Source organism: Pleurodeles waltl, chromosome 12 (assembly GCF_031143425.1).
Source record: "Pleurodeles waltl isolate 20211129_DDA chromosome 12, aPleWal1.hap1.20221129, whole genome shotgun sequence".
NCBI classification, from domain to species: Eukaryota; Metazoa; Chordata; class Amphibia; order Caudata; family Salamandridae; genus Pleurodeles; species Pleurodeles waltl.
Window position 1 is genome coordinate 526792531 of NC_090451.1, and position 15067 is coordinate 526807597.

Sequence of the window (15067 nt, forward strand, 5' to 3'; positions counted from 1 at the left end):
TGTGGCCAGGGCATCAATTTTCCCTTCCAGGGCTACTCGGGAGGCTGTTATGGCCAGCAGTACATCCTGAAGAGTGGGGTCCCGCTCTTTTTTTCAGGAGAGGTATTCTTTGATCCTGGCTTGTCCACCATCTCCTCCGCGTATGTCCCACTTCTTTGTTCCACGTCCCTTTTCCGGCCAGTCCTACCCATCTTCTGGGGCTCCTTTCCTAATACCTCCCGCCGTTGGAGGCAGGTTGCTGCTTCCCCCAGTTCCTTATAGATTTTCCGTGCGTCAAGTTTTGATCTGCGCTATTGTATGAAATTTGCTGCGTCCCCATGCTTTTACCCCACCGTGGAGGTCGTCTCCCGTCATCAAGTGGGGCAGCCTGCGCCCCCTGCGCTCTCCTTTTCCAGACCGAGGTGTCCCCTGGGCCTGCTCCCTGTCCCGAACAGATTCTCTCAAGTACTGGGATGTTCGATATCCCAGGGGACATCTCTCCTCTTCTTGCCAGGTTTCTCAACTATTGTCCTCCCTGGATGATGCCCCGCCGGCCCAATCCTCAAGGATCTTCCCTGTACTCGGGGTCATCCACAGCACTCGCAGCCTCAGGTGGCCCGGCCGGGTCCCTCCCTCGCTGCAGCGCAGGTGCCGCGCCTCCGCTGGGTGGTTCTGCCGTTGTCCAAGGCAAGGGTCGATGCGCCCCAAACCAAGTCCGGGAGCCCCCACCTCCTGACGCTCCACGTTGGGGCCCCCAATCCAAACGGGGTGGCTACTGTACTGGCAAAGGTTTCCCCCACCTCCGGTCCTTCGCATTGTCTCCTTCATCCACACCCCGGCTCACCTCGATCTCTTCCCGTCGCCGGGCCTCTGCCTCCGAACACTCAGAGCCCACAGCTCCACCACTGGCTCCTCTCCTCCGTCAACGACACCTCCGAAAGCCAGGCAAACCCTGGTGGCCCCTCCTCAATCAGCAGTCCGCTGCCTCCGTCTCACCCACCTCGGCCACCATCTTGAACTTCTCGTCGCAGTTGGCCGGCCAGGACTCCGGCTTCGCTCCGCGCAGACCGGTCTTCTCAGATTCGGTACCGGAGCCTCCCCGTACCGTCAGCCACACACTCAGCTGGGATGGGGGTCCGCAGGCATTGAGGATGGGCCGGGGAGAGAGATTGCGAGCGGGATCCTCACGGAGAGGCTTCTTCCGGCATCGGCGCCAGGCCATGCCTCCCCTCCATGCTTTCTCCTATCATCCTCTCTTTTTTTTTTTTTTTTTTTTTTGGAACCACTCTAAACCTCAATCGAGGATGACATCAAAATCCAGAAATAGACCAATGAGACACACATTTGAGTGCCTGAACAACCAACAGCATTGGATGACACAAGATCAAGTGTTAAGTTTTTTTTTAACAACGCTGTGGACCCCAGAACAGTGACGTCTTAATTTCACCCTCCGTGACCTTAAACCTCTGATGTACAGGTAAAACACAGATCTCAGAAGAGACCACTTAACTCGTCGAGTTACTCTACCAGCATTTGAACTGTAGTCTACTTGCAAAGCAAATATTAGGAGCATGTCTCGAGCTATCTATGGTTATATTGCCCAAGTGGCTAGTGTTGTTAATGTAGAAGTCTTTGCATGCCTGTTGTCTGTGACAGATGAGAAAGCAGTTATGGTATGACTGCAGGGGCCAAAGTGAAGCACTTAATAGTCTAAGGAATGCATGTTGTGTTGGTGGATTTGTTCTTTCAACCATTGGTGCTGTTTTTATAGATTTGGATTGATGATCCACACAGCCTCTTGGTGTAAAATGTAACAGAGTATGCCTTACCATCAACTTCTTCTGATTCTTATTGTGTATATGGAAAACATTTCAAGAGGAATCAACCCATTCCTTGCTACCTTCACCTCCAACTTGATTGCACAAGCCCTTGTCCTCTCTTATTTGCTGAGGCATCACCCAGCTCACAGGTCTTCTGGGCTCAAGCACACATTTTGTGGTCCCTTTTTTTTAGGGGGGAGGAGGTGGAAATCCATTCAGTAGTTTTAGAGAAATTAAGGTTAAAAATATATACATATTTCATGTCGTGGAAGATCTGCGTTTCTGACAGATGTAGAGATAAGATCAGATCGGCTGCCACCACATCAACAAAGATGTGGCAGCAGACATTTCAACACTCTGGGACTCAGTCCCCGGTCCTAGAAAAGGAATAAAAAAAACATAAGTGTAGGCATACCCAGGCCCATTTTTGGGAAGGGTGGTGTGTGGCCCCAGCCCAGAGCCTAATGGGGGACCCCATCTCTTGGGACAGACATTGATATTTAGAGGAAGTGGTGTGCAGCCCATCCTCTAGGCCTTCAGGAGGCCCCAAGGAACCCATCCCTGGGGCTGTTTTTTTGGGGGGTGGGGAGGGTGGGGAGTGTGGTCGTCGGCCGCACTCGCTGAGCCGTAGATTGCCCCTGCAAAGTGTCTTGGAGATCGACCCTTGCAAAGCAGTGTCTTGGGATCCCATAGTAAATCACTCATGACTTGTTCTATGGCATAATTGATATCACTGCAGCATCTGAAATTAAATCATTGATGACAAACACTGTTCTTGGCCGGGTTTTGAGTGATTACAGAGTGGCGGTTGCCACTAAGTAGTTAAAGTTAGGACCCAGTTTCTATAGAAAAAGGCATTTTTTTTGTCTTGTTAATAACTTTAGCACTGTTTGACTCTCTACGGAATAAAATAAAAAAAAAATCAGTCACTTCATCTGCTGTCTGGAAAGTTTCGAGGTGATCCATCAATCGGAGGCCAAAAAAAGAAGGGGTCCCAAAACACATTTTCCCCATTAATTTCTCCATAGGGATTTTGAACAGGGATAGCGCCCAAACCACTATGTGGAATTACACCAGATTTAGGAGAAAGAGCTCTTGGTCCAAAAAAGGCCTTTTTGGTATTTTGTTATTTGGTGTAAATCTGTTCAGCAGTTTGAGAAATTAAAGAAAATCCAAATTTGTATATATAGGGATGTGAACCCCCTCCCTTCCCCCCCCCCCCCCCCCCCCCCCCCCCCTCCTGATCTTGTGCTGAGATCTGATTGGCTGTCAACACTTTAACAACAAAGTATTGGCAGCCATGTTGGGGCTCTGGTCCCAGAAAAAAGTGTAAAAAAAAAAAAAAAAAAAAAAAAAAAAAGGGAGCCGGGTACAGTAACTCTGACCCCTTAGCTCTGGTGCTGGGGTCCTTGGGTTAAAACGCATTTAAAAAAAATGTTTGCAGCAATTCGCAGCAGATCTGGCAAAAATTAATTTAAAAAAAAAACAAAAAAAAAGTGCTCACTCTGCGCTTATATTTTTAATAAGCCCCAGGTGCATTGTTATTTTAATGCAGGGGCTGAGGGGCAACCCGTGGCACCCCTGCTGTCCCAGTGATTGCCACCCCTGGGGCTACAATGAAAAAGTGAAGGGGTCCTTTTTGCAACCCAGGGGACAACCACCTCCCTGTGGTTATGCTCGTTTGGGGGGTGGGGGGGGGCGCAGTCCCCCTTGAGGAGCCACTGATGGCCCTGGGGTCCTGGTGGATCCTGCTATGTCGGGGGTGCTACACCCATGGGACATAGCTGTGTGCTTTTGCTTGCTGGTAGCTGACAGCTCTCACCAAACGAAAGCAAACAAAGTTCAGTTTCTGCAAGAAAAAGCTGTCAAACAGCTCTCCCTGGCAGAAAGTGAAGTTTTCATCAGTTTTCCCTCCATGCACATATGCGTGCAAGGAAGACCGATGAAAACATTGAGAGATACAGATAGATAGATAGATAGATATATTGGTCTCTCCATGCAATGACGTCAACGCTGGAGGAGCCTGTGATAAAGGTCACAGACCCTCACATTGAAAGTTGAGGCTTCTAGTCCAGGTGTGTCTGTGGTCATTTCCCTACTTTCATTTCTTTTAAACTTCAAAAGTTTAAGTTCCATACTAAAAGGTGATCTCACTCTTTTTAATTGACAAATACATTTTCTTTTCAATTTGTCCAGAAAGATCTCATTCGAAGTATATCATTCATCAAAGCCTAAACAACTCTTTATCTCTCTCCCATTCACTCTTCCTCTCTCTCAATATCTTTGTCCCACTCACGACACTCCGATCCTTACACACCCGCCCAGCCCTTGTGCACCCACTTCAAGCCCCACTCACACCTTCACGCACCCACTCACTGACCCTATCAGACACTCACAGACCGACTCACACACTCAGTCCCTGACCCACTCAGACACTCACCCAACCAGCCCCACTCACACACCCAGTCACTGACCCACTAAAACCCTCAAGTAGCCACACAGAAACCCACACAGAAACTGACGCACCCACTGACACTCACACCCACTGACACTCACACCCACTGACACTCACACCCACTGACACTCACACCCACTGACACTCACACCCACTGACACTCACAGACCCACTGACACTCACAGACCCACTGACACTCACAGACCCACTGACACTCACAGACCCACTGACACTCACAGACCCACTGACACTCACAGACCCACTGACACTCACAGACCCACTGACACTCACAGACCCACTGACACACTCACACACCCACTCACAGACCCACTGAAGCCCTCACACTCAAACCCTCATGCACCCACTCACAGACCCACACTGACGCACCCACTAAGACATTGATGCACCCACTCACAGACCCACACTGATGCACCCGCTCTCACAGACAGCCACTCCACCCCTGTTACACCTTCTTGCACCAATTCTCACACCCAGATACAGGCTGTGGCCAACTCCTGCAACACATGGTCAAAGGGCTGTGCACAGCGTGGAGTTAGGGGAGTTGGCCAGCTGTGTGCCGCGATGGTTGGATTAACATATAGTAATGAAAATTACTTTACGTTACAAAAAACATAGAAAATTCCATGAAAAAGCCAAAGGTGACAGGTAAGTTGTAGTTGGGAAATAGATTTTTGTTTTTAAAAAACCTAGAAATTGACTTAAAAAACCAAAGGTTACAGGAACATTATAGTTAGGCTCACATTTTAAACGTACGAATCCACAGAAATTCACCTGTTAGTTAGTTATCTCAAGTAACTATAACTCGTGCCTTAAGGTAACTATATCTCGCACCCTCTCGATGCACTGCTAATTCACCCCACAAATTATGGCACTCATGACATATTTGATAACATCATTGATTATATCAATTTTATATTTGCCGTACAATTTTTTACGAAAAAACTCTGCATGGTGGGGGCGCTACTTATTGTTACCTTAGATCACGAGTTATAGTTACTTGAGCTAATTATAATTATAACAGGTGAATTTCTATTGTTTAGTACGTTTAAAATGTGAGCCTAACTATAACGGCCCTGTACCTTTGTTTTTTAAAGTAAAAAGTTACTTTAGTGTAAGAGTTGTAGTTGGAGATAACTGTGACTGGTGAATCTCAGTGTTTTTTTGGTTTAAAATTGTATGTTTTACTTTACATTTTTACCTTACCATAGTGCACATTTAACCTGTGTTGTTTTCAGTAAATATAGATATAGTTATTACACAGTGATAGTCACCACTATGTAGTTATTTGTTGGATGTTAATACTGTGGGCAGATCACTTGAACTTCTGAACTGACTTAAACCAAACTTAGCATGAAAGTTGGACCTCCGTTAGAAAGCATGCTTTTGCTCGTTTAGTATAAATCAGGTCAGTAGTTTTTGACATATTACCTTCACACAAAGCAGTCTCCAACCCTCTGGTGTGTGTCTGGGGCCTGGCCTGGGCAAGGCAGGATCTTCTGAACAACCGAGACCTTCCTTTGAAGTAGGCCTACTTCAAAAGCAGAAAAGGGTATTAGTATTGGACCCAAAACCCCTAAAAATAGATCACCTCTGGATTCAAGAGGAACCTCTGCCAAGGAGAAGAACTGAAGACCTGAGGAGAAGTGCTGCCCCTCCCGGTGACTGTGCTTTATTGGGCTATCTTGCAGTTGTTGCTTCTGCCTGTGAAAGGGGACAAAGACTGGACTTTGTTGTGCATTCCTGCTTGAGAGGAATCTCCAAGGGCTTGAACTGAGCTCCTGCCCTGCCAAATGGTGCCCTACCCAGTCCCTGGGCCCTTGAAACTGGAAGTTGTTAGACAAGAGCTGAAAATCCACAGACAGAACGATGTGCGGGGAAATTTACAACTCACCAACTGCATTGCAGCTGATAAACTACGTGCCACCGGCCTCGCAGCTAACACCGATGCTCCACCTGCATCGCGGCTGGAGAAACAATGCATAACACCCGCTTGTGTCTACTGATTCCGATGCAAACCCCACGCAGCGCGGTTTTCTAACACCGTGCAATAGGATTTTCCACGCATCGTCCCTGGGCGTTAAAGTCAGCCTGACTCTGCGCTGATCCAAGGTGACCCATCCACAATTCGACACATCGCTCTCTTGTGAGGGAGAAAAATGACGCATCACCAACCCGTTTGGAGAAGAAATGATGCACGTCCTCCCTTGTGAGGAAGAAATTGAATCATCGCTGCCTTTTCTGATGCATGCTTGCCTGTGCAGCTTTATTGTTTACACTAACTGTGTACTTTGTGCACAATCATCGTTTCCATTATTCTCTATCGAGTAAGACTCTTATTCTTTTGAATATTTATATTTTAACATGTGTATGTTGGATTTTTGCCGTTTTGGTCTTGCTTGATTTAGATAAATATCACCTACTTTTCTAAACTGGTGCGGTGTCCATTTTGTAGTGTTTTCACTGTATTACTATGTGTGTTGTTACAAATACTTAACACAGTGCATCCAAAGTTAAGCCTTCCTGGTCGTGCGAAGCTACCAAGGAGGTGAGTGGGGGTTAACTGAGTGTGATTCTCCTTTACCCTTGGACGGGGGTAACCTGACTGCCAACCAAAGGCCCCATTTCTAACACTTACCATTCTCATGTGATGTTGGAATTTCAAGCACTATAAAAAAATAAAGAAAAAGCACAAGCAAAGCCAGAGACTGTGAATATCTGAGGGGTTTGGACAGTGGCAGTGTGCCCAGCTCCTCCATGGCAAGGCACTAAGTTAGTGCCCAGCGCAAGTTGGCAGGAGGTAAACCAGTTCCAACCCCCCCAAATCCCACTGTGCAAGGCCAAATGTTCAACATGGAATGGCTGATGGCAGAGGGTTTAAGTGCAGGAACTGGTCCAAAGGCCATGTGCAACAGGGGTTGAAATTAGTTACATCATAAAAAAATGAAATTCACTGATAATAACAGTTCAAAATGGAGATATGGTTTTCAACGCACATAAAGCATGCAATAACTTGCGCCAACCAGGTGCTCAAAACACTAATCTTCCAATGGCATAGAATCAAAAAATTACTATCATGAGAGCAGTATGGCGAGTGGTGCAAGATAAGCCATGTGCTGTACATTGATAAATATTACTGGACAATTCCAGTGGTTTTTGTAGTTTGAGTCCAAAACATAACTCAGTTTTTAACTGTATTTTTTCAGTAAATTTATAATTGGCTTTGAGCCACAGAGTCCATTTTCCTCATACTCGCCAGAGGCATTTACAGTTTTCTAGTCCTAAATGGGCAGCTAAAAAAAAAACATCTCCCTCTTTGGAGCTTCACGCTCACTGATGAGGATCTGGCTTTTCCCTATAATCCCACTAGTCCTTCACCCAGACACATCAGAGTTTCCTTACCTAACATGTTCATGTGATACCCTGAGCCAGGAAATTTTTATAGACTCATGGAAGGATGTTTTCCATCAGTGCTTTTTTACCTCGGTCCCTGGGAGGTGGTACTGAGGCTACAACATGGTCGCGCATTGGTTGTAATAGAATCTTATTGGCACAGATGTGTCTTTGTGCGATTTGTCACTTCTGTGATTAAGATAAAATCTATATATTCTGAAGGAGCAGAATGAATAAAAGTCTTATATTTGTGTACACAAAATCTGGATTATGAAGGCCATCCCTTTCAGCGACCTGCAACTCTGTATCCTTACTGGATGAACATAAATGTTCGTTATGCTGTGTCATGTAGATATTGTAAATCCCCAGGGCCAGCAGATGCAGACGGACGTAATCTAAAACTTGATTGTACCGAGGCTATTTGGAAGAGCTATTTTTTAGCTAGCTCAGTCTTGCAATACGCGATAAAGCCAGAGACCGGGAGTTTCGTCTCTTAGTACGCAGTACTGCACTTGAACAGCCGCCTTCCATTTTCTTTTTGAAGCTTGCAAAAAACAATTGATAGACAGACACTGTCTTCAATGTGCGCTGGGGTTTGTGGATTGTAGAGTGGGCTTTACTTTCCAGTACTGTATATTCTGTACTTTTAATCAGAAGATGTACATTCGCCCAATCCCATTTTAACTGTAACAAAACATTAATCAACAGAGCTTTCAGTCTAATTCTTCGCTTGCCTTCTGATCCCCCTACATGCAAAACATTGTATATTTTCTATTAGCAACTGTTTTAAAAAAAAAAACACACACAGTAGGACCTGATCTAACCATCTGTTTCTGTATTCTCTCATCAGGATTACGTCCACGAGCTGACATGCATCACAGAAAGGGAGATGTTTGTGGTACCCATCCGAGCGACTGGAGCCCGGGCAATTCTGGACTTCCCCGACGAGCTGAACTTCTCCACGTGTCCGGTGAAATACAACTCACAGAGGACCCTGCTCATACGCAACATTGGCAAGCGCGAAGCACGGTTCGAACTCGACGTTCCCAGGTACCCAGTGCTTCACGTTGTAGTGTCGAAAAAAAGGAGGATGCTACTTCCTTATTAATAACTCTTTGCAAATATTCAAAGTATAAGTATGTTTCTCAAGGTATCATGATGGAAAATCAACATGAGGGTGCCGGGGCTGTTATAAACATGCCAGGACTCTTAACAGTGATGTAACAAAAAACAGGTGAAAAAATACCTTGAGGCGTAAAGGGTCACGGACAAGCACCAGCAAAACTATTGTAGACCACGGAGTGTTAAATAGCTCTAGCTAAGTCAAAGCTAAATGAAACGTGATAGGGATGAAATGGAAGGAGAGGAGCTGATGAGAGGAAAATGCCTGAGGCGAATTAGGAGCGTCAAAATGAGGTGTAAACGAAAATCCGAGCCAAAACGTCAAATAAAACAATCCAGTAGAGGTGAATGTGTGTTGAACTTCAGCCACTACATTTATTTTGACGATTCTGGTTACTTGTTTTTAGACAGGACTATACAGTGCAGGTTTCGCCTGACGTTTTGTGATCAACAGCAAAAGATCTTTCAGAAGTACTACTTAGAGAGGGGGGTTAGACTGCACCTACACGTTGGCTCCCTTGAGTGCAGCATTTTAATCGGGAAGAAGTTGTGCACTTTCACTGAAAGTGTTTCCTGTTCCCTTTTTTGTCTTGTGGGAAAGCTCATACTCAATACAGCAGGACTGCGTTGATTATGGTGGAAAGCCAATGGTCAAGGCTATAGGCCTGATCACTTTGTTGTGAAAAGTTAGAATAAAGACAGTGGGCTGGACATAATTATTTTAAAGAGTATATTTTAAGTCTGTAGACATTTCAGGGTATGCTGTTATTATTCTGTATTAAATCATGCAGAGAGGTGTTTTGTTCATTGGTGTCTCACAGATTACCATAATGGACTTGGTTTTTGGTATTGGTAGCCCCCCTCTGACAACCTATGGGGATAGAAGATTTACATTGTGATAATCCTAGTTAGATCCTGTTACGAGAGATAGTATTTTGCTTTGCCAGCTTTAAATATATATACACATTTGTAATATAATTTCATGCGTAATGGTTGCCTTGTGGGAAAGCCTACTCCTAAATACAGAAGGCCTGAGCTGGTTATGGTGAGAACTCAATGATAAAAGTTTAGGTCTAGTTCGTTTACTTGGAAAACTTATATCTGAGAAATGTTATGAGAGAGGTAGTAGGCCAGACTTATTTTTTGTCAAAATGATTTGTAAAAGCAGATAGGCTTTTAGCACTGGATTATTGTCACAATGTCTTAAAGACTGCGGACAGGTATCTTGTTTAATAACATCTTGCAGGTTACTGTTCTAGGCAAAGGTGATGGTCACCCATGCAGACAAACCACAGGGGCAATAGATTTTCAAAAGATTTTCACTTTGATAGTTCTTGATCTAAATACATTTTTATTGATTTTTTTTTCTTCTCTTTTCGTTAAGTTGCAAATAGCGTACATATAGTGGGGTCATACAAAGGAGCAAGTGACAGTTGCAGTTCATGCTGTTAAATGTTAGAGTCTATAGGCTCTGGCAATCTACCCCCTCCCCCCCATAACAACAACACCACCACAACAACAATATAACAACCAGTAACTGTTATGCCACAGCCCAGCCCCTTATACTGCAAATTGTGTCCGCACTTAATTTAATACAGTTTCATGCGTATCAGCTAGCCATGCCTCATCTAGTTTCTTAATCAGGTGCGCATTTACTTACCTAACTCCAATGTCCCTCAAAGGGCATTGGAGGACATGCAAAGTGATCCAGCCCCAGGGTATCAACCGTCAGCCCCTTATGAGTTCCAGGAAAGATGCAAGCCCCTCCATCCAGAAGTCTACTGGGGTTTTCTTCCAGAGGCCTCTTTGGTCCTTGTCCTGGAGCGCCTCCCCCTCTGTAGTTACCCACTTCTCTACCTCCCTCTTCCATCAAATGTGGTGTGTCCCCCTCAGGGGATTTCCACTGCATTACAATCTTTTCTATGCGCCCATAGAAGCACAAGATGTAAAATCTGTTTCCCACTTCCTTTTATCACCTATGTTCGTACAAGCCGAACAGGCACACTAAGACCAATAAAAGCACATTCCTATTCAGTATACGCTCCGGGTCATTGACCACCCTCTACCAGTATGAAGCCAACACTGGGCAGCTCTGTACATATGCAGTAATCCAGCATTCGCCAACCTATTTCTGGGGAGGATCCTATCATCAGTCTTAAACATTACGCTGAGTCTGTGGGGGGTGAGGTACTCTCTGTGCAAGTAGTGTAACTGCATATACCTGTTTTACGTGTTTTCATAGACCTTGAGTACATGTTCCATCACCTGCTCTCACTATTTTCCATGTAACTGCTGCACAATCTCTTCCTCCCATTTATGGTGCAAGGGTAGCAGCAGCCCACCAGTTAAATCATTCCAAGGAATGTTTTCTATATCCAGGTGGTAAGCTTCCTTCCCCCACCAAATGTTAGTATCACCTGCAACAGCTTATTCATCTGATTCCAGATTGAAGCTACCCCACAAGTGTTGTAATGATCAGGGCAGTGCCCCATACACCACAAACTGCACATTAGCTAAACCGTCCTCATCTATTATAGCCTTCAGATCCCTGAGTGTTCCCTCCAAACAATAGCAGCTAACCATATCTATTGCCACAGCCTGCCATTCTTGCAGGCGCCTCCCTGGGCAGATTCCTCCAGCCGTGTAGACAGTCCTATCAGTGGCAGAGCCAGAGCATATAATACAGTTGTGGTTTTTGTTGTGTGCAAAAACAAGCAGCTTGGGGCTTTGCAGCAAGTGAAACCTTACCCCCCACCATCAATGCTATAAATGTGCATTTTTGTTACAGCTCTCCAGTATTCCCTATCTCTTTCACGTTTACACCAGCCAGCCGCCTTGCAAGCCACTGTAACTGTGCCATTTGGTAATACCTTTTGTAATGTTGGAACCCCTAACCGCTGCTCCTGGTGGATCCTCTCGAGGTGGTTTACAATGCTCACTGCCAACCCCCATCCAAGATCATGTCTCGGAGAGTCGTGTTAAGTGACTGAAAACAGGCCTTTAGTACCCATACTGGAAAATTTGTTACCATCTTAGAGAAGCCAATTCTAGCCATTATTGGCAATTTCAAAGTTTGCCAGAAGGCCACATTCCCATTGGGGGCTCAAAATGCACTGTCCAAGTTGGTCTCCCTGATATCCTTATCAGTTTGATAAATTTTAGCCCATAGATACTTTAGGACACTGGGTTACCATTTTATTCCTAAATGCATTACACTGTGGGAGCTTGTTGTTTGTCTGGGGATAATGGGAACATACAGGTTTTTTCCCAAATAGTGCAGAGTCCCGAAAAGTCCCCTAGCTACTTTGAGTTTGACACTCCAAGGGGCCCTGTGTCCTGCTCCACCAAGTATAAAAGGATATCATCAATGTATATAGGTATCAAATGCTCACTGTCCAGCAGACGAGGGCCCCTACCTCATCCCTTCTTCCATACTACACTAGCAAACTGCTCTATCTCAAGAGCACACTGCATCAGGGACATGGGGCACACGTGTCTTGTCCCTTGACATATTGGGAATGCCTCAGAAATGCACTGGCTGATCCTAACTCGCACCAGCCTATAGTAGCACCACCCATTTATCTCACCCATGTTCACGCGCCTCATGACGGACCTCACTTATCCCCAGTGCAGTGTGTCGAAGGCGTTACTGATAGATAGCTCTATTGCCTTAGGGTAACACACTGTCAAGGTCTCCATCAGTATCCTACTTAGACTACTAATGTTAAAGGACATATTGCATTGAGGTATAAAGCCGTACTTGTTGCCATGGATCAAACTCTGAAGGAGTGGCTGCAGCTGGTTACCCAGCACCCTGCTGAGTATCTTGTAGTCCAGATTTAGCTTTGCTAGTGGTCTGTAGGAGACCACCTCCGAAACATCCCCCATGAGGTTCAGGGATGGATTAAATCGGAGCCTCTCTGGAGGTAGCAGGCAAGTATCTACTCAATCCATGTCCTCCTGAGAGTTCCTACTCTGCTCCACGCACAGTCCTTTGTAAAAGCATACATTACTGTGATAATTCTTGTTGGGTCATTTTGAGAGGGATTGTATATTATTTTGCTTAGTTGTGTACATATTTGTAATTTTATAACTATATGTATCAGACTACTCCAGTGAGTAGCTTTTGAGCTACTAGTAGCTCTCCAGCTACCTGCAAGTGTCTAACCTGTGTGCAGCCACCTTCCAAAATCAGAAGTGTTTGCTTGGCCGAAATAATATATGTGTACAGAAATTGAAAAGTATGTATTCAAGACAAAAATTTGCCTCTTTTCAGAAATCATAAGCCGATGTTCTGCGAAAAATTGTGAATTTCATAAATCTATTTGCAGCTGATATATGATCTGGCACTGGGGATGCTTATTATTATTACTTTGTTCTTGGGGCATTGCAGGTCTGGCTGTTGGGTATTATTCATCTAAAGGGGTTCCTAACTGGCATACCCCTTTTTGCATTACAGCTGGCGACCCTGCCTGATGCACTGAGGATGTTCATTGCTGGTAATCTTGCATGGGGTGCCACTAATAGTCTTACCTGATGTGGTCACTATTACAACACTGACAATATTAGTAGCATAGGGTGATTTATGTTGTTACAGACATTTTTGGAAGCCCCTTGTAAGTAGGATGATAACCAGCGCATGCACACTTAAGTAGGTCTGTGTTGGTTATGGCATCAAGCCAGTAGTAAAAGCTATAGACCGTATCAGCACATTGAGAGAAAGTTGTGTCGGCTTCCATAGTTAAGACCTCGTCATGAAAATATATGATCATGCCTGTAGGCATGACTTAAACATTTGTCAAAACATGTGTTAAAAGCAATATGCTTTAAGTGTGGATTGATATCGAAGTTTGCTAAAGCCTAAAGGTAGGTATTTTGTTACATCCAATGTCAAAGATTATCGTAGTAGACAAGGATTTTGTTATTAGTGATCCACATTAATAAATCCTGCTGATAGAGGATTTTAGCTAAAATAATCCATATTGAACCCTCTTAGGAGGAATTTTATATGGCTTCTGAAACTGTAATTATGTACATGTTTAACATTATTACAGTATTCCTGATGGTAGCCTTGTGGAAAAGCTAATGCTCATTACATTAGGTCTGAGTTGGTAATGACGACAAGCCAATGATAATGGCTAAAGGCCTGATTGGTTCATTGGGAAAGGTTATACTGGCAGTTTCAGGGTCACATCATTCACTTTCACCGCCACATAGCTGTTGCCATAGGCAGATAACTATCCCTGCGTCAGCTGGGCCAGCATCAGTCACACAAGTTCCATTTCCTTGACAGCAACCGCAGTGATCTTCCAGGGAGACCACCTAGCACACAGCAGGGTTGCAGTTTCTTAGATGAATCTGCTCAAATCAGTCAGCGCTGTTGACAGCATCAATCACATAGGTTGTGAGTATCTTTTTGACGAGCCACTCCACCAGGGTCAATTACTACAGCCCCTTACAGTAGTTCTCTCTTCCTGCAGAAATGGTTCTTTCTGTAGCTCTGGTTCTGGTAGGACTTCACAGGCCCTAATAAGTCAGCAGTTCTTTCTTCAAATTGGACTTGATAGTATGTCCCCCCCCCTCTGGGGGTACTGGCTATACCCAAGACACAAGCTCTTGGTTGTGCAGTGGTACAAAGAGTACTTTGTGTGCCCTCCTCGCTGGAATAGCACTTGTAACTGTATTAAAGTGGGAGTACCTGACCTACTTTTATCAGAGTTTGACTGATGCTCCTCACAGTAGGCTTGTCTTCAGACTGGAGCACCGACAACAGAGGCAGAAAGAGGTGTGAGCAGCCTTCACCTTGACCATCGAGCCACATCTGATAGTGATCAGGAAGAAAGGCTGCTTCACTTATAAAGAACCTTCAAACCCTGATAACAGATACTGAAGTCCCATCAACATTTGCCATCCACCAAATAGGAGTTCCAGAAAGACTAATCAGCAGCCCTCTACATCAGAAAGGCCCTGATCAATTTTATATAGGGAAGCCTGTCTCCAATTTCCCCACTTCAGTGTCTGGGTCCTTCTCTCTGGTCTCATGAATGTTAGTAATACACGTCTTCTGTCTGGGAAAACACCCTCACCTCAGTCTTGTGCACATGAATAGGCTAAGGGCTTCCAAAACCGAACCCACAGGCCTGTGTCACTCTGGATCACTCATACACCGATGTACTGCATACCATTTTACTCACATACACACACATGCTTAAGCACAAGAGGTCTTAGTGCTAGGATTCTGGGTTCACATGTGCAGTGGAACTTCAGTGTGGGTAGGAGC

The 15067-nt window shown here is 45.0% G+C and overlaps 1 protein-coding gene across 2 annotated transcripts in view; it reads left to right on the forward strand.

Moving 5' to 3' along the window:
* The window catches only part of HYDIN (HYDIN axonemal central pair apparatus protein), a 2122366-nt gene that overhangs the window by 178727 nt on the left and 1928572 nt on the right, over positions 1-15067 (forward strand). For both annotated transcript variants that reach the window (XM_069217473.1, XM_069217472.1), the window contains one exon: positions 8516-8715. In XM_069217473.1, the coding sequence (XP_069073574.1) occupies positions 8516-8715 (200 nt within the window). The remainder of the gene's footprint in view (positions 1-8515; positions 8716-15067) is intronic.